General features: G+C 49.5%; 1 protein-coding gene across 1 annotated transcript in view; it reads left to right on the top strand.

The window, feature by feature from the left end:
- The first annotated feature begins 345 nt into the window (after positions 1-345).
- Gga2 (golgi associated, gamma adaptin ear containing, ARF binding protein 2) overlaps positions 346-24,673 on the top strand; it is a 37,724-nt gene continuing 13,396 nt past the window's right edge. The window contains exons 1-9 of the mRNA XM_048333039.1: positions 346-509; positions 11,561-11,645; positions 12,380-12,455; positions 14,572-14,670; positions 16,215-16,338; positions 17,027-17,130; positions 18,129-18,209; positions 18,762-18,899; positions 21,794-21,875. Of these exons, the coding sequence (XP_048188996.1) occupies positions 410-509; positions 11,561-11,645; positions 12,380-12,455; positions 14,572-14,670; positions 16,215-16,338; positions 17,027-17,130; positions 18,129-18,209; positions 18,762-18,899; positions 21,794-21,875 (889 nt within the window). The 5' untranslated portion in view covers positions 346-409. The remainder of the gene's footprint in view (positions 510-11,560; positions 11,646-12,379; positions 12,456-14,571; positions 14,671-16,214; positions 16,339-17,026; positions 17,131-18,128; positions 18,210-18,761; positions 18,900-21,793; positions 21,876-24,673) is intronic.

Here is a 24,673-nt window from a genome sequence, read left to right as displayed (position 1 = left end):
AACAGCCAGAAGGGGCGCTGTGGCTCAGGTGGCAGAGTGCTAGCCTTGAGCGGGAAGAAGCCAGGGACAGTGCTCAGGCCCAGAGTCCAAGGCCCAGGAATGGCCAAAAAAAAAAAAAAGAAAAACCAAAGTGGAATATGGGTTCAAGCCTGTGAGGCTAGTCGGTGGGCTCCGACCTTGCTAGATGGAGTTCCTGGAGGAGACCAGCATAGCTGGGTCTCAGGCCCGAGGCAGCGCGGGGCGGGGCCACAGGGGGCGTGGTTGCAGTGAGCTCAGGCGAGGGCGTGGCCCCGAGAGGCCCCGCCCCGGTCACGTGCCGCCGCGTCGGCAGCTCTGGAGCCCTCCAGGCGGTCACAGCTGCAGCAGCTACGGGGCCGTGACCGCGGCGGGACCGTAACGGGACTGGGTGATGGCGGCGACAGCTGTGGCGGCGGGGAATGGGCCGGCGGCGGGGGCCGAGTCCACGGAGGGCCCCCCGGGACCAGCGGCGGCGCTGGAGCTGTGGCTCAGTGAGTGGCGGGGCCAGGCCCCACGCGAGGCGTCGCTTCCCGCCGCCTCCCCGGGCCTTGTTGCTTCGGCGGTGGCCGCGGGGTGCGGGGCGGGGGGAGGCGGCGACGGCGCGGAAAGGCCTCACCCTGGTGTCCCCAGCCTGAGGGGGCTTCTCCCCCGTCACCCCACCCTTCCGTGCAAGGCCGAGCGCCCAGGGGCTGCTTTTGTGTCCCGCGCTGTGCAGAACGCGCTCCAGCCATTGTTAGTCCTGACTGCGACCCCAGGCACGGGGTGCAGCGGGGATGTCGGAACGTGGGGTGACGCGGGCCTGTGAGCGGACCCGGCCTGGGGCCGTCCGCGGGAGGCCGAGGGCTTTATCCACCCGCCGGGGTTTACGAGCCCGTGCAGCCGCCGTGCCTCTCTGCGCGTGCTTACCCTTTGCTCAGTCAGTCTCGTCCGTGTTCTCTGGGGGCGCTTTACGGTGCTCCCGGCCGTGGGGCTCTTCCTGCACCCATCCACCACCAAGGATTAGGGGAGCGAGGGGAGTCAAGACTGCAAGATGCTGGGGCGCTGCGGCATGTGGTCCGGGGCCCCGCTGGGGACAGCGCTGGTTTAACGTGCTGGGGGAGGGGCGCGTGTCGGCGCGGCCGGAGCTGGTCCGGGCCTGTTTACCTGGGGATTGTCCGGGTGGATAGAGCGGTGTTTGAGTGGCCAGTAGAACCCGGAGCTTCCCCCGCCCCCCTATTCTAGCAAGGGACCAGAAAATAGGGAACAACCTGGCCTGGGGAACAAGTTGATCAGTGGCCTGGCGTGTGCAAAGCCTCCCACCGAATCTGGGGAGGACTGCTGCTGTGTGCTAATTTGCTAATTGGGTGGGATAGGTAGGATCTGGTGAGCCACGGAAGGGTTATATTTACCAGTGGGGAGAAGCTGTTGGGAGTTTTTACCTGGAGAATCTCATCTTGTAAGCTTGACAGGCACATATCCACAGTTGCTTTGCCTTGCTGGCTCGGAGATTTGGAGTACTCAGTAGTCGTGGGGCTGCACCAGGAGGCAATGGGAAGGAGAGTAGAAAGGATTTGCAGACACTATCAAGAACCCAGGGGCTCTCTCCGGTGAAGGAGTGTAGGGTGGATCCCAAGTTTGGGGGCTCACGGATAATGAGGAGGAGGTGATTTATAAGAAGACAGTTGAGTGGGTCAGAAAGGACTGCTGCAGGCATGGGGTTACTTCCAGGGAGAGAGACAGAGAGTGGGAGTTGTGTCTGCCAACCAGTTTGCTCAGGAAGAATGTTGCCTGTGAAGAAGAGCTAAGATCTTGGAGGTGCATCCCCAAGAACCCCAGCATGTAAGGCCACAGATAGGAAGAATAGCATGGAAACTAAAAGGAGGCAGAAGAGCCCAGGGGAAGATTGAGGAGTGGCAAATCACACAGCTCCCAAAGGAGGGCTATTGTGGGTAATTTGTGTGTGTGTGTGGGGGGTAGATTGCTTAAAAATGGAAAAGAGGAAATTTTGAATTCAGCAGGTAAAAGGTTACTAATGAGAGATATTGTTTGAGTTAACCAGTAGAGGCAAGGGGATCCTAGAGGCTGTGCAGAATGGAATAACAACCAAGTCTGCTGGTTGGTATAGCACAGCAGGCCCTGAGGAGGCCCTGAGGAGAGGGCCTGGAGCCCTGGCTGCCCATGGAGAGCCCCAGTGTTTGGGGTAGGGTATTCCAAAGCTGTTTGGTTTTCTAGCTAGCTTGCTGCTGCTGCTGCTGCTGCTGCTGCTTCCTCTTCTTCTTCTTCTTCTTCTTCTTCTTCTTCTTCTTCTTCTTCTTCTTCTTCTTCTTCTTCTTCTTCTTCTTCCCTCCTCCTCCTTCTCCTCCTCTTCCTCCTGCTCCTCTTCCTCCTCCTCCTCCTCCTCCTCCTCCTCCTCCTCCTCCTCCTCCTCCTCCTCCTCCTCCTCTCCTTTTCCCCCTCCTCCTTTTCCTACTTCTACTTCTACTACTTCTTCATGTTTTTGGTGATTGGACTCAGCTTTGAGTTTGCTGGGCAAGTGAGAGCTTGAGCTGTATGTACCCCCAGCCTTCTTATTTTTAGTTTTTCAGATAAGGTCTAGTCCGGGCTATCTTCCAGATAGTCAGGGAGGGCTAGAACCTTTTATTTCATGTGAATTTTTCAAAAGTTGGCAACTACTTTGAATCATAACTTAGTACTTTAGAGGTTTTCTTCTCATTGAAGGTCAAGCAGAATAAATCTGCAAGAGGATGTGGTAGATGGCTTTAAAATTTATTTAAGGAAGTGGCGCTGTGGCTCCAGGGATAGAACACTAGACTTGAGCACAAAGAGGCTCCGGGACAGCACCTAGGCCCTGAGTTCAAGCCCCACAACCGACCCCTAAAAATTATTTAAACATTGTGTGTGTGGGGGGTACTGGGGCTTTCATGCTTGATTGGGTTTCTTACTTATAGCTGGTGCTCTACCACTTGAACTATGCCTTCAGCCTGGCTTTTTTGCTGGTTAACTGGAGAGGAAGTCTTCTGAACATGTCTCCCTGGGCTAGCTTCAAACTGTATTCTTCTAGATCTCAGCCTCCTGAAAAGCTAGGATTACAAATGTGAGCCACATGCTTACAGGGAAGGAGAAGGAGAGGGCAGCTAGTGAAAATCTAGGAGCAGAAGAGGAGAGAGGTGGTCTCCACTTTGTACTGGTGGACCTTCAATAGGGGAACTGGCTCTCTTGGGGGATGTCACAGCCAAAGCAGGAAGCCTGACAGTCTGGCAGAAAGGAAGGGCAGCTTTTGTCTCTGAATTTCTGGGGAGGGAGATAAACGTGACTGCTCATGCAAGCTACTCTGTCACTCCACCAGGAGTGGCTGGTAAGAGAAGCAAAAGGGAACCCACCTGACAGCTGAGAAGGGGGCTCAGTTTCCCTGCTCTTGATATGCTGGATTGATAATAGCCTGTGGTGGTGGGTTGTTCCCAGCACTGTACAGTGTTTAGCCACATCCCTGGCCTTGACCCCAACAGTACCCTTTCCCTGCCCAGTCATGATAACCAGCTTACATCTTTGGTATTGACAGATTTCCAGGGGGAAGGGATTGGAGCATCTCTGTTGACACTTCCCCCTTGCTGAGGGTCTGGGCGCTGTCCCTGAGTGCTCTACCATTTGAGCCACACCTTCACTTCTGGCTTTTTGGTGGTTAATTGGAGATAAGAGTATACTGGACTTTGCTGCCCAGGCTGGCTTTGATTCTCAGATCTCAGCTTTCCTTTGTAGCTAGGGTTATAGGCGTGAGCCATCAGCATCCTGCTAGACTGATTTTTTTTTTCTTTGCCAGTCCTGGGGCCTGAACTCTGGGCCTGAGCACTGTCCCTGGCTCTTTTTGCTCAAGGCTAGTACTCTACCACTTGAACCACAGTGCTACTTCTGGCTTTTTCTATATATATGGTGCTGAGGAAATCAAACCCAGGGAGGAGGCAAGCATTCTACCACTAGGCCATATTCCCAGCCCCTGAATTTTTTTTTTTAATGTACTGGTTCTGGAACTTGAGCGCAGGGCCTCACACTCTTACTTAGGTTTTTCAGTAAAGGCTGATGCTCTAGTACTGGAGCCATACTTCTATTTCTGTCTTTTTGCTGGCTAAATTGGAAATAAGCCTTGAAGATTTAACTGCCCAGGCTAGCTTCAAACCACATCCTTCAGATCTCTGTCTCCTGAGTAACAAGGATTACAGGAGTGAGCCACCAACTTCTGGCTTAGACTGTGTCTTTAAGGTAAAGGTGGAGACTGATGCCTTCCCTTAGAGTTGTTGGGAAGATCAAAGTTAATACATGTGAAGCACTTAAAGTGCTGCCACTTAAAGTGGTACCAGTACAAGACAGTACATTTAGTAAGCCAAAAGAAAGGCCCAACATTAGGGCTAAATTCAATCCAGGAGCTCCTTGTTGGTGCCAAGATTCTTCTCTTGATTTTCTCTACTTTGCTCTGTCCCTTGCTATACTGCCAGCGGATTTGGGAGAGTTGTGGCTCTCTGGCTTATGGATCCAGCTTGGGTTGCAGGTCCATCTTGGAATCTGATGACTTGGAAGATGAATTACGAAGATTTGCGGACCCAAGAGTGGGATGGAGGCAGCAATCTAGAATGGGAGGTAGGGAGGGAAAATTCCCCAAAGAGAATGCTTTCAGAATACAAACGGCAGCTTTTGTACATTCTGCTCTACAGCTTCCTTCCGCACACGGTGTATTTGATCACTGACCCGTGTGGTTTTACGTATGCCTGCCTGACTTCTGTTAATGGAAAACCTTGTGTGCTTTTTGTGTGGATGTGCTATATTTCATTTTGGAAGCTCCCTGCTGGAGGAGTCTTAGTTGTTGCCTTATGCTTGCTAGGCAGGTGCTCTACCACTTGAGCCATACTACCAGCCCTACTGTTTTTGAATAGGCTCTCACTTTTGTTTTTGCCAGTCCTGGGGGCTTGAACTCAGGGCCTGAGCACTATCCCTGGCTTATTTTTGCGCAAGGCTAGCTCTCTACCACTTGAGCCCTCAGTGCTAGGCTCTTGCTAGGCTCTCACTTTTTACCCAGGACTTCAACTCTTTTTTTTTTTTTTTGGCCAGTCCTGGGGCTTGGACTCAGGGACTGAGCACTGTCCCTGGCTTCTTTTTGCTCAAGGCTAGCACTCTGCCACTTGAGCCACAGTGCCACTTCTGGCCGTTTTCTAGATATGTGGTGCTGGAGAACCCAGGGCTTCAGGTATATGAGGTGAGCTCTCTTGCCACTAGGCCATATTCCCAGCCCCCACGACTTCAACTCTTTCCTTTTGCTCCCTGTGTAACTAGGATGACAGACCTGGGCCATCAGACCCAGACTTTTGTTGGTTGTCTTGGGGATCTTGAGAAGTATTTGCCCTGGCTTGTGGGAACCCATAAGTGGAGCCATGAGGTCTGCCAAAGAGAATTGGAATGCTATTCTCTTACTCTCGAAGGCTGAGTGTGGTCTGAGAAAGACCTGTTGCTCTTAGCATGACAAAGGCCACAGATTTCCACCCTAGGTGTAAACTCTTCAGCTTCAGAGCTTTGCTGGGACCTTGGAGCCTGGCAAGAGCCTATCCAAATTGTGTTTGTTTGCTGCTCATCTTCACCTCCTGTTTTCAGGAAGTCACCAATCCTAGGATTGTTTCCCCCCATTCTGGTGTTCATAACTTCTAAGAGACTGCTACCTTGCTTTCTGCAAGCAGTCCTCTATTTGATGGTTAATAAAAGCCCTGTTCATGGGGCTCTCTGGATTTGTTGCTGGCATGAGGCAGCAGGTCCCCTGGTACCCCAAAACCAGTTCCACGGTCCTCATTGCTTTACTCCTGGCCTGCTCCCGGCCGCGGTGGGACTAGGTGCCGGAGATTCGCAACACTGGCTGGCCTCAAACAGATGCTCTTAGTTTCAGCCTCCTGAGTAGTTAAGATTAAAGATATGAGACATTTCACTATGCCTGTCAGGTGTGTGTGTGTGTGTGTGTGTGTGTGTGTGCTACTGGCTCACTGGTATGGGACTTTAGGTCAGGGCCTTGTTCTCTCAGCTCATAACTGGCACTCTACCACTTGAGCCATGCTTCTAGTCCAGCATTTTGCTGGTTAAATAGAGATGGGAATCTTTTCTGCCTTGGCTGGTTTCAAACCTCTAGATCTCACCTCAGCATCCTGAGTAGCTAGGATTGATATTGGGTGTGTGTCACTGGTATGAGCTTTGGGTGCTATTTATTTATTTATTTTGCCAGTCCTGGGCCTTGGGCCTTGGACTGGAGCACTGTCCCTGGCTTCTTTTTGCTCAAGGCTAGCACACTGCCACTTGAGCCACAGCGCCACTTCTGGCCGTTTTCTGTATATGTGGTGCTGGGGAATGGAACCCAGGGCCTCATGTATACAAGGCAAGCACTCTTGCCACTAGGCCATATCCCCAGCCCCTGTCCCTGGCTTCCTTTTGCTCAAGGCTAGCACTCTGCCACTTGAGCCACAGTGCCACTTCTGGCTGTTTTCTATATATGTGGTGCTTGGGAATCGAACCCAGGGCTTTATGTATACAAGGCAAGCACTCTTGTCACTAGGCCATATTCCCAGCCTTGGGTGCTATTTTTTAAGAGACTTGGTCTCTTTGGTTTCTGAATGTGGGTCCTGGCTCTAGTGGTGCTGCCAGTGGAGTAGCTTAGTAGAAATTGAGCTCAAAGTAGATCCTGTCTTCCTTCCATCTGGACCTTCTTCCAGGTGGTAGATCCCATCTTCTTCTAGCTCTTCCTCCTCCCTTGGGCTCCATGGCAGTCTAGATTGCTGTCCATTTATACTCTGAGCTTCTCTGAGGCTGAGCCCTGTCTTGGAATCCAGCAGAGGACATTCCTATGAGTCCTGTTGGAGTTTCATGTGTGCTGAATTATTGCCGGCTGAGCACTCTTGGGGAAGGGCCCCCTCAAGGTGACTGACTGGTCCCTGCAACCTCAGGGTTCCCCCTGCCAGCACTTACTGCTACTTACTGGTGCCAGGGTCATGACTGTGGCCAGTGCTTGGCAGCTGCTGTGCTCTGTGCAAGGATTCAGCTCCTGAATTAGTCACTCTTGGGTGAGCTATTCCACTCCCAGCCAGAGTCTCAGCTGTTTTCTTAATATGGATGACCCAGGAGCAGACTTGAAGTGAACCCTACAAAACATTGCTTTTATGAAGTAAATCTGTGGCTGTAGTGTGGTTTCTGGGCACTCCATGTCCTGCTCAAGTGCCAGCTCAGCCAGGTCTTGGACCTGGAGACTTTAGAGTCACAGAGAAAGAAGGTGTTTTTTTTTTTTGTTGTTGTTGTTGGCTAGTCCTGGGGCTTGAACTCAGGGTCTGGGCACTGTCCCTGCACTTCTTTTGCTCCAAGCTAGGGCTCTATCACTTGAGCCATAGTGCTACTTCTGGCCTTTTCTGTTTATGTGGTGCTGAGGAATTGAACCCAGGGCCTCTTACATGCTCGTCAAGCACACTGCCACTGAGCCACATTCCTAGCCAGAAGGTATCTTTTGAGTTTCTTCCTGGCCCCTCCTCAGAGCAGGTCTGTGTCATGCAGCCTAGCCAGTTGCTAGCCCTCTAGGGATCATTTTCTCTGGAGCTTCCTGAGGCCTCTGAACAAGTCTGGGCAGCCAGGATGATGTATTTGGATACATGGTTATTCAAAACTGAAATAGCAGCTGGGCACCAGCAGCTCATGCCTATAATCCTAGCTATTCAGGAGGCTGAGATCTAAGGATCTCGGTCCAAAGCCAGCCCAGACAGGAAAGGCCGTGAGATTCCTCGTGTGTGTGTGTGTGTGTGTGTGTGTGTGTGTGCGCGCGCGCATGTGCGCGCGCTGGTCATGGGGCTTGAACTCAGGGCCTGGGCACTAGTACTCTACTACTTTGAGCCACAGTTCCACTTGCAGTTTTCTGGTGGTTAATTGGAGCTGAGTCTCGTGGACTTTCCTGCACAGCTGGCTTTGAGCCATGATCTTTAGATCTCATCCTCCTGTATAGCTAGGATGACAGCCATGAACCCCCAGTGCCTGTCAGCTGAGCTTCTTTGCTCCAGGTTACCACTTTATCCCTTGAGCCACAGTTCCATTTCTGGCTTTTTTTTGGGGGGGGGGTGGTGGTGGTTGTGGGGGCTTGAACTCAGGGCCTGGGTGCCACAGCACCACTTCTGGCTTTTTTTTTTTTTTTTATGTGGTACTGAGAAATCGAACCCAGGGCTTCATGCATGCTAGGCAAGCACTCTACCATACCACTAAGCCACATTCCCAGCCTTCTAGTACTGGTTTTTGAATGGCTAATTTGAGATAAAACTCTCACAAGGGACATTTCTGCCTGGGCTGGCTTCAAATGGTGATCCTCTGATCTCAGCCTCCTGAATAGGTAGGATTTGAGGCTTGAGCCTCGGGAGCCTGACTCCTTCTGGCTTTGTTTATTTGTTAATTAGATATAAGAATCTCAAGGACTTTACTGCCTGGGCTGGCCTTGAACCATCATCCTCCCAGGTCTCAGTCTCTTGAGTAGCTGGGATTTATAGGCGTAAGCCTCTACAGTGCCAGTGTGTCCTGATCAGATCCTTTTGATACAAGATCTAGCAAATTTAAAAGGAAAAAAAGAAAAGAAACTACATCTTGTTATGTAGCTGCTGCTTCTGCTTCACCTTGGCTCAAGGTTTGGAAATTGACTTACTCTCCCAGAGGTTTCTCCCCTTTCTTTGTAAAGGCAGATGCCTGTCCTTCCTGCCCTGGTCCTGGGCAGCCAGGAGGAGGGGGAGGCTGTGCCTGGGAGCTGGCCCTGCCTGCTTTGTTTTTACTGCCAGGACCAATCACAAGCAGTAGTTGGAATTCCTTTCAGGTGTCAACCCTGACCTTGTCATGAACTGAAACTGAAGCTGAGATGGTGTAGAATTACTTTTAAGTAAAGCAGATGCCGATCTGAATCACTGCTTTGAATCATTTATTTGAAGTTACTGATAGTCCCTGATTTAGAGGTTTTTGACTTGTTGGCATGTAAGCTCTTATAGAGTGGAGGCAGTGTGTATTTTGTATCTATGAGGAAGCAAGGCCTTGTACTAAGTAAGCACTGGAAGAAATCTGTGCCTCTGTTTTTGAGGGCTGTTTCTTCAGTCTCATAAGGCATGTATACCTGTTTTGCTTTGTTTTTGTTTGTTTTTGGTGTTGGTATTGGAGTTTGAACTCAGGGCTTGGAGATCTCATTTGGCTTTTTACTCTCCAGGCTGCCCTATTCCACTTGAGCCACACTTCTACTTAGGATGTTTGCTGGTTAGTTGGAGATAAGTCTCTCATATTTGACTGTCTAGGCTGGTTTCAAACCTTGATCTTCAGATCTCAGCCTTCTGAGTAGCTAGGGTTACAGGCATAAATCACGGAGACTCTCGGTATTGTAATAAATTACATGAGCTATGGTGATATTGAGGCTTGAACTCAGGGCCTGGCACTCTTGCTTGGCTTTTTCACTCAAAGCTAGAGCTCTACTTGAGTCACACGTCTACCTCTGGCTTTTTGCTGGTTAGTTGAAGGTAAGTCTTGAATTTGTCACAAGGCTGGCTTTGAACCGAGATCCTTAGATCTTAACCTCCTGAGTGTGAGCCTTTTTTTTACTTTTTCTTTTTCCTGCTGTTTTGGAGGTGCTACTTTTGGCCTCACACATGCATATGCAAGCCACAGAGCTACACCCCCAGCCCAGATCTCTCTTCATTGAGTACTTCTCTCCTCTGTGTGACTGTGCTGGATACTTGAGACACTATCTGCTTTAATCCCATAACTGTCCCATGAGGAAGAGTCCAGGGACATTGTGACCTAGAGGGGTGGAGCTCAAGGCCCGCCCCCCCCCCCCGCCCGCCATAGGGGGGGAGGGGCAGGTAAAATAGCAGTTTTAACTAGGCATCCTGACACATGCCTTTAGTCCTAGAGACTTGGGAGACTGAGACTGAGGCAAGGATCATTTGAGCCAGGAATTTTAGACCAAGCTGGCAACATGTAGACTGTCTCAAAAAAAAAGAAAATTCTGAGGAGTTAAAAATAGCTTCTGTTTTATGGGGTAGGAGATTTTTTTTTTAAAGTGGAGGAGGTGTTTTTGAAAGTGGGACATTTGAATTGGGACCTGGATTTTGGGAGAGGGTTTTGAGAGGTGGACCAGGGTGGAGGGGGTGCCTGTGGGGTGTCCTTCCTCCCCTTTGGAATGGAGTCAGTGGGTGTGTCCTTTGACTGGCTATCCAGGCATGAGACACTTGACTTGCCCATGCCCTGAGTGTGCCACTGTTGGGAGGATGGGGCTCTGGGTTGCAGGTGGGGCCCTCTGTGAGTCTGGAGGAGATTTTCTGCAGGAGAAGGGAATTCACACAAGTCTTGCAGGATGGAGAATTTTTAAAAAATTTTTTTTAGCCAGCCCTGGAGCTTGCCTCAGGGCCTGAGCACTATCCCTGGCTTCTTTTTGCTCAAGGCTAGCACTCTACTACTTGAGCCATAGCGCCACTTCTGGCTGTTTTCTATATATGTGGTGCTGGGGAATTGAACCCAGGGCTTCATGTATACGAGGCAAGCACTCTTGCCACTAGGCCATATTCCCAGCCCCATGGATGGAGAATTTTTTAAATTTTAATTTTTTTTTGCCAGTTCTGGGGCTTGAACTCAGGGCCTGGGTACTGTCCTTGGCTTCTTTTTGCTCAAGGCTAGCTAGCATTCTACCACTTGAGCCACAGCACCACTTTTTTTTTTTTTTTCTATAGATGTGGTGCTTGAGGAATCAAATCTAGGGCTTCATGTATATGAGGCAAGCACTCTACCACTAGGCCATATTCCCAGCCCAGAATGGAGAATTTTTGAGAGGAGTGCACTTTTAGGCAAGAGTGATAATAAAATAAAACATGCAACCTGCCAGGCTTCCTTGGCCACACCTATAATCCTCCATCTGAGGATTGAGGTTTAAAGCCAGCCTGGGTAGACAAATCTGAGGGGTTCTTATCTCCAATTAGCCACCAAAACCCCAAGAGTGAAGGTGTGGCTTAAGTGGCAGAGTGCTAGTTAGCCCTGAGGGACAGTGTTGGTCCTGAGATCAAGAAAAAGAACGAAACAAAACAAAAATCCCTGAGAGTTACCCTGGTATTTATAACCTGAAAGAGCCTTTCTGTTGGGACCAGCAGAAAGTTCATTGGAGAGGCTGGCTGGGGAGCTGTGGATGAAGTTGTAGGAAAGGGCAGGACTGTCATAGCCTTCCTGTGACAGGTGCTTTTCTTTTTGTGATGCAGCTAGGGGACTTAGGACAACCTCCCCGTTGCTGGCTCTAATTGGCCACACAGTAGTTCTGGCCTCCATACTGGAAATGGAGCCACTTTGGGGCCACTGCCTGTGGGCTAGTTTGCTTATGCACACACTTGGCTGTCTTCAGTAAAGACATGCCATGTGCCAGACAGTGTCTGATGGTGGTGAGCACCACAGCCTGCTTCTGCCCTTATTGGCCTCTGCCCACTGCAGGCCCCTCACAGCCCTTGACCCCCAGGTTTATGGTTATGTTGTTCACATTTATTATTTATTTCCTTGGTAGACAAAGCCACAGACCCAAGCACACCGGAACAGGACTGGTCAGCTATCCAGAATTTCTGTGAACAAGTGAACACCGACCCCAATGGGTAAGGTCACTCATGAGCACAGCGATGAGCACTTAAGCCACATAGGTTTTTTTTTTTTTTTTTTTTTTTGTGGTTCATTGGAGATAAAAGTGTCACAGGACTTTCTTGTCTCAGCTGGCTTTGATCTGTGATCTTCATATCTCAGCCTTTTGAGTAGCTAAGATTACAGGGATGAGCTACTGGTGTCTGGCTTCATTTTGGTTTTTTTTTTTTTTAAAGTAGTTGTTTTCAACTATTAGTATTTATTTATTGAACAGGGTCTCACACATGCTAAACATTCACTCCACCACTCAGCCCACCCCAGCCCAGCCCAGGGTGAGGTTTTCTTGAGTTTGTTCCCAAAACTCCTGGGTGGACTGAGGAGTTGTCACGCAGGTGCCCGGCTGTCCAGGAATGTGCCCTCCCTCTAATGATACTTTCTGTTCCACTGTTTACGTAACAGTTATGGTGGAGCAGAGGGTACTGTGGTGGTTGTGGGCCCAACTGTGGCCTAGAGTTCTCATGTGGGCTGACCAAGAGGAGGGTGGGCCTGGCAGAAGGGGCCCTGGAAGTCTCAGCACAAGTGGGTGAGAGTTGGTCCCTGATTTTGGGAGCAGTGGGGGTGGCACACAAACATGTTATATGCACTGTTGAACCTCTGCTTTGGGATAACAGCTCCTGTAAAAGAGGTGACTTTATCCACCTGTAGCCAGACCGGTTAGTGCTCTCCTCCACGTGCCTTTTCTTCCCCTTAGGCCAACCCATGCACCCTGGCTGCTGGCCCACAAGATCCAGTCTCCACAAGAGAAGGAAGCTCTTTATGCCTTGACGGTGAGTTGGCATGGTTCTCAGCCTCAGGCTTTCCTATCCCAGGGTCAGAAAGGGCTAGGGGTCTTTGCTTCTATCCCAGGTCTCTATGTGCCATCTCGGTGTGGCACCTGAGTGCCTTCTGCTTCGTAGGCCTCCAACAGCAGGCAGGAGGGAGCTCTGGGCCAGAGTGGCCCTCTTAGATCGGTTTCTAGCAAGCGGCACTGAGTTTCATTTCTGCCTGTCCTACTTCTGTGGGGGCTGGCAGGTAACGTAACAGGAATGAACAGAGCAGCTGGGTGGGGGCTTCGTCCTGCCTGCAGAGGTCAGCATCTACATTACCAAGCCTGGCTTGGGCCCAGTGTTGCACATAGGAACAGTTATTTTGATTCATGAAATAAGATGCTGTCCAATTCTAGAATTAGAAACAAAGCCAATTAATATCTTTGGGTTTTTTGTTTGTTTGTTTGTTTTTGGTCATCATGGGGTTTGAACTCAAGGTCTAGGCACTGTCCTTTTTTTTTTTTTGGCCAGTCCTGGGGCTTGGTCTCAGGGTCTGAGCACTGTCCCTGGCTTCTTTTTGCTCAAGGCTAGCACTCTGCCACTTGAGCCACAGCACCACTTCTGGCCATTTTCTGTATATGTGGTGTTGGGGAATTGAACCCAGGGCTTCATGTATATGAGCTGAGCACTCTTGCCACTAGGCCATATCCCCAGCCCACCTAAGGCACTGTCCTTGAGCTTTTTTTTTTTTGCTCAAGGTTAGTGCTCTATCACTTCGACTGGCTTTGAACCACTATTAGATCTCAGCCTCGTGAATAGCTAAGATTAGGCATGAGCCACCAGCATCTGGCCCAATTAATATCCTTAAAAAAAGGGGGGGGGCTGGGATGTAGCTCAGCAAAGCACTTGCCTAGCAAGTGCAACATACTGGGTTCAATCCCCAGTACCAAAAAAAGAAAAGAAAAGTTGGAGATGTGGTGGCTGAGGATAGATTGGATTACAAAGTGAGACCCTGTGTCAAAAAGGGGGAAAAAAGCTGGACACTGGTGGCTCACATCTGTAATCCTAGCTATTTAAGAAGCTGAGGTTTGAGGATCAAGGCTTGAAGCCAGCCTGGGCTGACAAACTTGAGAGGCTCTTATCTCCAATAAACCACCAAAAGGCTTGAAGTGGAAGTATAGCACAAATGGCAGAGCATCGGCTTTGAGCTAAAAAAGTTAAGAAACAGTGACCAGGCTCTGAGTTCAAGCCCTGGTGATGTACATAGAAAAAAAAAAAAAAGCCAGGTACTGGTGGCTCATGCCTGTAATCTTAGCTACTCAGGAGACTTGAGATGTGAGGACTGTGATTCAAAGCCAGCCCTAACAGGAAAGTCGGTGAGACGGTTATCTCCAATTAACCACCAGAAAACCAGAAGTGGTGTTGTGGCTCAAAGTGGTAGAGCACAGCCTTGAGCTGAAGAGTTCAGGGACAGCGCCCAGGCCCAGAGTTCAAGACCCATGTCCAAAAAATAAAAAAGAGGGGCTGGGAATTTGGCCTAGTGGCAAGAGTGCTTGATTCGTATACATGAAGCCCTGGGTTCGATTCCCCAGCACCACATATATAGAAAATGGCCTGAAGTGGCGCTGTGGCTCAAGTGGCAGAGTGCTAGCCTTGAGCAAAGAGAAGCCAGGGACAGTGCTCAGGCCCTGAGTCCAAGGCCCAAGACTGGCAAAAAGAAAAAAGAGAACACCGCAAACTGGACATTTGAAGAAGCAGAGAGGCCAGTTCCAGGATCAGCTTGCTTTTGAGTGTGTGGAGTGACCTCTGTAAGAATGCCTGGGTGTCCACCTCTAGGTCAGAGCATGATTCTCAGACCATGGTCACCTGCTGGAAAGTCCTCTTTACAGAGAGATGGCCTCAGGATGCCTCCTTCCCCTCCCCACTAAGCTGCTTCCTGGACTCAAATAGGTGCCATTTCCCTCTTGATCTGAAAGTGTTTCCTTTCTCCAAAGCCCCAGTATTGGTGGTGGGCTTGCAGGGGATGGGAGAGCTGTGGTGGGCTTTCAGAGGAGTGACCTGCACCAGATGCTGCCCAGTACCTCTCAGCTCAGTGCTGGTGCCGCTGGTTTCCCTCATTGGAGTCCCATGTCTGCAGGTGCTGGAGACATGCATGAACCACTGTGGGGAGAAGTTCCACAATGAGGTGGCCAAGTTCCGCTTCCTGAATGAGCTGATCAAAGTGTTGTCCCCAAAGGTGAGTACTTAGGGCTTGGCCTTGCCCCCCACCTTCCAAGATCCTATTGACTCTCAGAGAATGCGCAGTGCCTCTCTCCTGCTGCAGGAGGAGGTCCAGCGTGGTTGCACTGCCTCTTCTGCAAGGTATGGGGAGAAGGTCCTGCTTGTCAGCCGACCCTGCCCCTCATTAGCATTTCCACATTTCTCCTTTGAAAATGGCCACCTGTTTTGGGGTCGTGTGGCCTGTAGGAGGTGAGGTGCTGTAGCCTGGAGGCCCAGAGTTCCCGGAAGAGGTCCTGTGTGATTGAGTGTCCCATTGCCTCCAGCCTGGGCCTCTACACAATTCCTCCTTCACCTGTCAGTCCGGCCACGCCCACTCCTACATGCCCATCCTCTGAGCCCTTTCTCTCTGGTCCATTTCAGTCACCTTCCAGCCCTGGGTGGGGTTGCATGTTGTTCGTATACCCTGCACATTAAGAGCTTACTCCTACCTTCCTGTGCTTTGTGTGCCAGCCTGAGCTTTGGCATCAAGTCAGCAGGCACTTGTGCACTGCTCACTATTACCCCCCTCCTCCTAGGGTGTGCAACTCCCTAGAAAGCTCACAGGAAGGCACTTGCTTTTTCTTTTTCCTTTTTTTTTTTTTTTTTGTGTGTGCAAGTCCTAGGGCTTGAACTTAGGGCATGGGCTCTATCTTTGAGCTCTTTTGCTCAAGGCTAGCACTATACCACATGAAACAGAGCACCACTTCTTTCTTTTTCTGGTGGTTAATTGGAGATCAGAATTGCATAGATTTTCCTGCCCATGTTGGCTTCAAACCAAGATCCTCAGACTTCAGCCTCCCGAGTAGCTGGGATTACAGGTGTGAGCTACCCTCACTCTGTGGCACTCTGCTTTTCTTTGTGTTTCATCATGAAGTGTATGAATGGAAGTAACCCTTGAGCTGGGCTTGGTATGGGCAGAGGACACCCTGAGCCCACTTATAGACCCTGCCTGTGCCCTCCTGGGTGGCAGTAGCTCACCCACCAGCGAGCTCTCCAGACATGCTGGCTTTGTGTTTCTCTCACACTGTGTTGTGAAACAGGACTGAGGAAGTCCCTGGCTGCCTGCTGGAACGCTGTCCCAATTGCACACGCGCATGCACACACGCGCATACATGCACTCACATGACCAAGGAACCAGGCTGAAAGATTCCACTTCTCTATGTGACTGGTCTTTGGTGGGTAACCAGGCTCTAGGACTATTGAAGCACCTCATCAATAGTCATTACTATAAACTCAGCTGCAGCCCAAGGAGACATTTTTGAAATAACTAAACATCACTATCAGGAAATTCTACAGGTTTATTTTAGAGTCTGTGCCAGAAGTGAGACAAAGATCTGAAAGGTTTTTGTTTTTTTCCCCCAATTCTACACTTAGTAAAAAAGTGACTATTCCAGTGCCTTTAGCCTGGCTTGAACCTGGAGCAGCTCACACTCTGGGCCTCGGCAGCACCTCTGGGCTGGAGGCAATGGCCAGGTGATCTCAGGGTCTTTCGCTCGTTCAGTCTGTCTCCTTCCTTCTCAGTATCTGGGAGCCTGGGCCACCGAGAAAGTGAAAGGTCGTGTCATTGAGATCCTCTTCAGTTGGACTGTCTGGTTTCCTGAGGACATCAAGATCCGAGATGCCTATCAGATGCTGAAGAAGCAAGGTTGGGCTGCGTCCCTAAGGCTTTCTGCCTTCTCTTTGTAGGCCTCGTATGTGGAAAAAGGCCATTTTGTATAGGACAGTCAGGACTGCTGTAACAGGCCTGTAACCCTGGACATAGGCCCTGCTTCCTTCTGATGGACAGAGGGTAGGATCTTATAGATGCTGTTGCCCTGGTGACCTCCATTGTGCCAACAGCCTTCAGATTTCTCTAGTGATCGCTGGTGTTTAGGTGAGGGACTGACTTGCTAGAGTTTTTCTGAGTCCCTGCTCCCCTTCTCGCTGCCTTGTGCCCAGGAGAGGTGCTTTTTCTCCCTGCTCTTCCCCTCCAGTATTAGCATCAGGAGGCTGAGGACAGTCTGTTCTGATTCAGTCTCCATCCACGGCAAGCCATGGGTTCCAGGGGCTTGTTTGGTCTGTTATCAATCCTGCCCCAGTCAGCACATGCATGGTTCCTGCCTGGGGAATGATTTTTTTCCTTGCTAGTACTATTTTATTCTGGGTAGGTGCTAGGGATGGCGCTCAAGCCTAGAGCAGACTTGGCAAAGCACTACCACTGAGCTCCTTGCCTAAGCAGGCCGTTGATGTTTTCCTAGTGTGTCGGGAATCAGGGCTTCTTGGACTTAGTTCTGGATCACACCCAAGTCAGGAGGCACTGTGTCTATCTGGACTTCGTGCATTGCATATTTTAGGAATCATAAAGCAAGACCCTAAACTACCTATGGATACCATCTTGCCTCCACCTTCCCCCTGGCCCAAGAGCTCCATCTTTGATGCTGATGAGGAAAAGTCCAAGGTAAGAAACTCCTCCCTGGCTTTGGTGCCTTAAGGTCTGGTGTCTGGTGTGTCCGTGGATGGGCCAGATGGAAATGCCCCTCTCTTTCCCTCTCCTTGTTTGAAAGAAGGCTTCCTTCTCCTGGGGAAGGAAGGCTCCAGCGGACAGCACAACAGGAGTGTGGGGTGTGGGGCTAGAAGGGAAAGGGCAGTGTGTTGCTGTAGTCCTGACCCACCCCTGTCCTCTCCTCCATGGCCTCCCAGGATGGCTGGTCCTCAGCCATTGGCAAGAGAATGTGCTTACATCCTAGGCCAGGACCCAGGCATAGTCCTTTGCCTCCCACAGTCACTGTGTTTTGGTGACTGCAACCAGGGGCTCTGTGAGAACACATCTCCTTCCAGGGACACCTCAGTGTGCCCTCAGTCCACTGTGTGCAGAGTGAGCAAGGCTGGTCTGGGGTCTGCGTTATCTTCCATGCCGGCTCCTCTTCTGCTGGGATGTGACATTTGCAGACAGTGTGGCATGATCTCAAAGAATGGTAGAAGCTGTGTCCCTGCGGTTCTGCCCCTAATCCTTCCAGCTCATGTTGAGGGCCCTATGTGCCACACTTCTCGACAGGCCTTGGGACACAGTGACAAAGAGGACCATCAGATCTATCCCATCATAGATCATGGGCCTTGTGCATATCAGGCATGCCCTCTGCGGCTGAGTTCCTGCCCAGCCCCACGCTTGGCCTTCAGAGTGTCCCAAACCAGCTGCCCTGGCGTCTACCACTACCAGCCAGTAGAACCTCCCTATCAGCTCTTGCAATCTGGAAATGTGCCCAGATGTTTCTAGGGCATATTGTCCTCCTATGTCCCACCCCAAGATAACTAGCAGTCATTCGGGGTTGGCTCTGTGCCCTGTCCATTCCCATGTCACTGTGGCAGCTTTGTGCCTTAGCACACACAGATTGTTGGGGCAGTGTTGGTGCCAACTCCACTGCACCTCCACACTTCACTCCCTCTCTTCCTCTTCAGCTGTTGACAAGACTTCTCAAGAGCAGCCACCCAGAGGATCTCCAGGCTGCAAATCGGCTCATCAAGCACCTGGTCAAGGAGGTGGGCACTCACTCTGTTTCTTTTTCCTTTTTTTTTTTGCCAGTCCTGGGGCTTGAACTCAGGGCCTGGGCACTGTCCCTGGCTTCTTTTTGCTCAAGGCTAGCACTCTGCCACTTGAGCCACAGCACCACTTCCAGCTTTTTCTGTATATGTGGTGCTGAGGAATGGAACCCAAGGCTTCATGTATATGAGGCAAGCACTCTACCACTAGGCCACATAAGCACCAAATCTCACAGACTTTGCTGCCCCAGCTGGCTTTGAATCATGATCCTCATCTCAGCCCCGAGTAGCTAGGATTACAGGCGTGAGCCCCCAGTGCCTGGCGGGATTGGTTCTTATAGAAGTCTGTGATAGAAAGGACTAGATCTCAAGGCCTACATGCTGCAGTTCCCTCCCCCACCCCCCTTACAGAGTTCAGGGGTATCTTCCTTACCACACAGTGAGCCCTGTTCACATCGTGCTCTAAAGACTTACTGAGCTCCCTTCCCATGTCATATTCAGGCATCATCTGTGGCTTGGCTCTCACTTACATCCTCTTCTCTTTCCCTAAAGGAGCAAGAAAAATCAGAGAAGGTGTCCAAGAGGGTGAGTGCGGTGGAGGAGGTGCGAAGTCACGTGAAGGTGCTACGGGAGATGCTGAGCACATACCGCAGGCCAGGCCAGCCCCCACCCGACCAGGAGGCACTGCAGGTACCCTGGCAGGACCCCAGCCCTGGAGGCCATGCCTCTCCTAGAGGTGCCATGCAGGCATTTGGCCCTGTACATGTAGATAGAGTATATCCTTGCTTTTTCCTGTGTGTCTGTTTGTGTGTGTGTGTGCATGCACATGTGTGCATCTGCTTGTTATCACTGGTGGTTTCCAGCTTTGGGTGAGTGTGGATTAAGTGGACCTCAGCAGTGATGTGTGGGATGCCCTGAGAACCATCTTGTGGTTCTGGGTAGCACCGACCTGTGTGATTGCCGTATTCAAAGCCAAGATTTAACTTTTTTTTTTTTTTTTTTTGGTGTGTATACTGAGGTTTGAACTCAGGACTTCCCACTTTTGCTCAGTTTTTTTGCTCATGACTGCCACTCTACCCCTTGAGCCACATCACCAGTCAGGCATTTTGCTTGTTCGTTGTAAATGGAATCTTGTGAGCTTTTTTTCCCTGCTGGCTTTGAACTGTGATCTAAATTTCTTGAGTCGCTAGGATTACAGGCATGAGCCACCATTAACCAAACCTGCCTTTTTGTTATGGCTTACCCTAGTGTGAAGTGGTGGCTTTTGGTGCCTCCCTGATGTCTATACCAAGCATCCTTTATTTTTAATTTTATTTATTTATGTAATTTGGGTTTAGTACTAAGGCTTGAACTCAAGGTATTACACTCTACCACTTGAGCCATTGAGTGTGATCTTTTTATGGTTCATTGGAAATGGAAGTCTTGCATTCTGTTCCCTGTGGTCTGGCTTCAAAGCCTTGGTCTTGGCCTCTGGCGTAGCTAGGATCACAGACGCAGTCACTGACTCATGCCCGGACAGTTTTAGCCACTTGGATATCTTTTCTGCACAGATTCTTTGCTCTTCATTTTTGCATTGTAAGAGTTTTTGTTTAGTTTTTGCAGCAATGAGGTTTGTCCAGGGTCTCTTGTTTGCTAGGCACATTTGAACTACTACATCCCCAACCTTTTCTGGCTTATTTTTCAGATAGTCTTGAGTTTTTACTTGGGACCACCTTTAGACTGCAGTCTCCCTACCTGTGCCACCCAATAGGCTGGACCACCAGCATGTACCACCACACCCAGCTTGTTGGTTAAGATGAGGTCTTGCCATTCTAGCCTCAAACTGCAATCCTTCTGATCTCTGCCCTCCAAATAGCTGGAATTGTAGTGTGAGTCACCAGAGCTGACATGGGTTTTATCTATCTATCTATCTATCTATCTGCCTACCTATTTATTTTTTATGCTGGTCCTTGGGTTTGAATTCAGGGCCTAGGCGTCATGTACCACTTGAACTACAGTTCCATTTCTGGCTTTTCAGTGGCTAACTGGAGATAAGTCTCAGACTTTCCTGCCAAGGCTGGCTTTGAACCATGATCCTCAGATCTCAGGCTCCTGAGTAGAAAGGATTATTATCACCATGAGCCACTGGTGCCTGGCAATACTATGTTTTGAAGTATGTGTGCTCATGCGTGCTTGTGCGCGCACACACACATTTTAGTGAATTTTAGCTTTTTTTTCTCCTTTTCTTACTGATGCACTGTCCTGTGGTAGAAGCCAGCATCTGGTATCAGAGTCACGTGGTGCTGAGGTGACCATTCTTCTGGTTTTTAGAGCTCTACAGTGCCTTCTGCAAGCCAGCCTTGGTCTTCTCTCCATTCCAGGAGAGATGGCCTTCTAGCCCCTTTGTTTGCCTGCCCTTCCATTTTACAATATTGGCAGATGTGAACTACAGTCTCCCAATTATGAACTCCTGAGGGGAATTCAGTGTGACCAGCTCAATTCGTGCATATGCCCCAGTTTCTAGCCATGACTGGAGTGGACTCAGTGGGAGGAATTCACACTGGCCTTGGTCTGGGTGGCAGGGAAAGGGGCAGGTTTCTGAGCTCCATCCAGCAGACATTGCAGGACCCATCTCCTCCCATGTTGAGGTCACATCAGGAAGGTCAGTGCAGGGCAGTTCCCCTCACAGCAGAGGGCAGTGAGAGAGGCCGCAGGCAGGGGAGGCCTGGCAGGGTGCCTTATTGCTCTGAGCTTGAAGGAGGGGAGCAGAGCCAAGCAGAGCTTTTACTCCTCAGCAGGAGGCCATGAAATGGCGTATGTTGTTCAGGGATTGAGATGGTCAGGAGACTCTTGGAAAGGGAAGTTCTCACAGCAGTGGTAAAGAGAGTATTCATCTACTGTTAAAGCTGTTCCAGCCTAGGGCCTCAGGCAGACATAGAGTATTTTCTGATTTAAACATCTTACACTAGTACTAGGGCTTTTACTCGGGGCTTTAAGTTCTTGTGTGGCATTTTCCAGTCACAGCTGGTATCCTACCCCTTGAGCCACACCGCCAGTCTGACAGTTGGCTGATAAGTTATAGAGATGGAATCTCTCAGACCTGACTCTACTGCCCAGGCTGAGCCTTACAGTCCTTTGATCTCAATCCTTTGATCTTAGCTTCCTGAGCAGCTAGGATTACATGTGTGAGCCATCAGTGTTTAGCATATACACTTATTAAAAAATCAGCAGGAAACTGAGATCTGACTGTCTTAATTCAAAGCCAGCTCAGGCAGAAAAATCCATGAGACATTTATCTCCAATCAAGCACCAAAAAGCTGGAAGTGGAGGTGTAGCTCAAGTGGTAGAGTGCCAGGCTTGAGTGACAAAGCCAAGAGAAATTGTGAAGTCCTGAGTTCAAGCCCCCATACTTACACACACACATACACACACACACCTCATACATATATACAGCAAGCCTAGACTTTGTTACTTCAGACCTGTTGTCATGAGTCTGGGACAGCCGGAAGAGTCTGCCTTGCAGCCAGACTGCTGCTTGCTTGAATGCTGGGGTCTGGGACCTTATGTGGGGGTCTGGGACTGTGCGAATCAGGCTGTTTTCCCAGGTGGTGTACGAAAGGTGTGAGAAGCTGCGGCCCACCCTATTCCGGCTGGCGAGCGACACCACGGATGATGATGATGCGCTTGGTAAGGGCTCTGTTTCCCCGAGTGCTGAACAGCTTTGGGGCTGCCAGCATGATGAGGAGCTTCTGGGGCCTATGGCAGCGGGTTGGGCTGGGAAGGTGTGGTTTCCAGAGGAATCCAGGCTTGAACAAAGAACAGATCTGAAAGGTTAGAAACAGGAGCTAGCTCATCTGGAATTAAGTGTGTGAGCAGCCTCAGAGCATTGAGAAGCAGTCCAAGACAAACAGGTCCCCAGGAAAGTTCTGTGGATCTCATTCAGTTTTTTGGGTTTTTTTTTTTTTTTTTTTTTTTTTGTGTGTGTGTGTGTGTGTGTGTGTGTTTTGTGAGTTGTCCCAGCATTTATTTTTTTTTAATTTTTATTGTCAAACTGATGTACAGAGAGGATACATTTTCATACGTTAGGCATTGGATACATTTCTTGTACTGTTTGTTACCTCCTCCCTCATTCACCCCTCCCCTCATTCAGTTTTGCTTTTCCCAAACCTGTTGAATGTTTGTGTTTTTATTTATTGCTATTGTAAAGATGATGTACAGAGGGGTTATAATTACATAAATCATGTGAAAAATACATTTATTTTTGTACAATGTCACCTCTTCTCTTGCTCTCTCCAAGTTTTTCCCTCCTGCCCCACCCACAAGTTGTAAAGCCCATTTTCAACACAGTGTCTAGTGTGTACTACTGCTACAAATGACAAAAAAAAAAAGAAGGGAATATATTTAGCAGGTGTGTTGTCCCAGGTCTGTAATCCTAGCACTCAAGAGGTAGAGGCCTCATATACATGAAGCCCTGGGTTCAATTCCCTAGCACCACATATTCAGAAAACAGCCAGAAGTGGCGCTGTGGCTCAAGTGGAAGAGTGCTAGCCTTGAGAAAAAAAAAAAAGAAGCCAGGGACAGTGCTTAGGCCCTGAGTTCAAGCCCCAGGACTGGCCAAAAAAAAAAAAAAAAAAAGAGGTAGAGGCAAGAGGACTGAGAGTTAAGGCCTAAGTTAGTTACATAGTGAGACCTAGAAAAAAAAAAAGCGGGGGGGGGGGGTGGCTGGGAATATGGCCTAGTGGCAAGAGTGCTTGCCTCATAATACATGAAACCCTAGGTTCAATTCCTCAGCACCACATATATAGAAAAGGCCAGAAGTGGCACTGTGGCTCAAGTTGGTAGGGTGCTAGCTTTGAGCAAAAAGAAGCCAGGGACAGTGCTCAGGCCCTGAGTTCAAGCCCCAGGACTGGAAAAAAAAAAAAAAGAAAGAAAGAAAAGAAAGCCCTAGATGCCTATGGCTCCCACCTGTACTCCTAGCAACTCAGCTGAAACTTGGGAGAGTCATGGTTTAAAGTCAGCCATGGAGAAAAGCAGAAAGACTCCCATCTCCAACCAAGCAGCAAAATGCCAGACTGGAAGCATGGCTCAAGTGGTTGAGCACCAGCTGTGAGCAAGAAAACCAGGCTAAGGCTTGAGGTCTTGAGTTCAAGCTCTGGAACACACACACACACACACATACACACACATACATACACAAAGAAAAACAGGGCTGGGAATATGGCCTAGTGGCACAAGTGCTTGCCTTGTATACATGAAGCCCTAGGTTCAATTCCTCAGCACCACATATATGGAAAAGGCCAGAAGTGGCGCTGTGGCTCAAGTGGCAGAGTGCTAGCCTTGAGCAAAAAGAAGCCAGGGACAGTGCTCAGGCCATGAGTCCAAAGCCCAGGACTGGGAAAAAAAATAAAAAAGGAGCTCAGGGGCAGTGCCCAGGTCCTGAGTTCAGGACTCAATGACTGGTCAAAAAAAAATATATATATATAGAAAAGAAAAACAAATGAACAACAAACCATATCAAAGACAAATGATGTTCAGGAGATCTGTTGTACATAGGAGATTGTCTGCTTTTGTGATGTAATTCTTGTGTAATCCCTTATTTTCTTGTGATTGCAGTGAGTTCAAAGGTTAAGCCTAAGTAAGCAGAAACATTGCCACATAAAATCACTTGCTGCTCGATTCTGCCTCATTGGCAGTTTGCAGCCTCTTTTGGCAGTTGAACACTTGAGGGATACGAAAGTTAAGAGTCAGCACTAGACCACATCTCAGGAGCAGTGTATGATGCTTTGGTCTATGAGTGATCTTCTGTCTGTCTCCCAGGAAAGACTCCACTGTAGGTTGCTGGACGATGTCATTAATGCTTGGGCAGTTTTGGAATCCAAGTGTGTAGGTTCTATTTAAGCACATTTCAGTTTGGATGCCAAGTTTTCATGGGAAAAACTGGTTTTATACTTACATTCCTATAGAATTGATAGGTTCAGAAGCTGATTAGTGTTCCAAATTATGCTCAGAATCTTTGTATTTTCATCCACATTGACAAGATGGCTCTTTTTTTTTTTTTTTGCTAGTCCTGGGGCTTGAACTCTGGGCCTAGGCACTGTCCCTGAGCTTCTTTTGCTCTAGGCTGGCACTCTACCACTTGAGCCACAGTGCCACTTCTGGCCTTTTCTGTTTATGTGGTGCTGAGGAATCAAACCCAGGGCTTCATGCATGCCTAGGCAAACACTCTACCATTAAGCCACATTCCCAGCCTGGTTTGTTTATTTAAAAAAATTTTTTTTCAAGTGAAAAGATAGATTTATTGGGGAAGTAAAAAGTATACTGACCAGCTAGGGTCACGGCCCAGACTCAGGAGCTGGGACTGCAACCGTAAAAAGCAGGCTGGTGGGCCAGGGCCGCAGCCCAGATTCAGGAGCTGGGACCAAGGTCCCAGGCCATGCTTGGGGTCGGGTTATAAAGGCAAACACCATATGGTCAAGCTTGCCACA

This window comes from Perognathus longimembris, chromosome 23, assembly GCF_023159225.1.
Source record: "Perognathus longimembris pacificus isolate PPM17 chromosome 23, ASM2315922v1, whole genome shotgun sequence".
NCBI lineage: Eukaryota > Metazoa > Chordata > Mammalia > Rodentia > Heteromyidae > Perognathus > Perognathus longimembris.
Note: the sequence above shows the minus strand (reverse complement) of the source record. Positions and strands in the feature narration are given on the sequence as shown.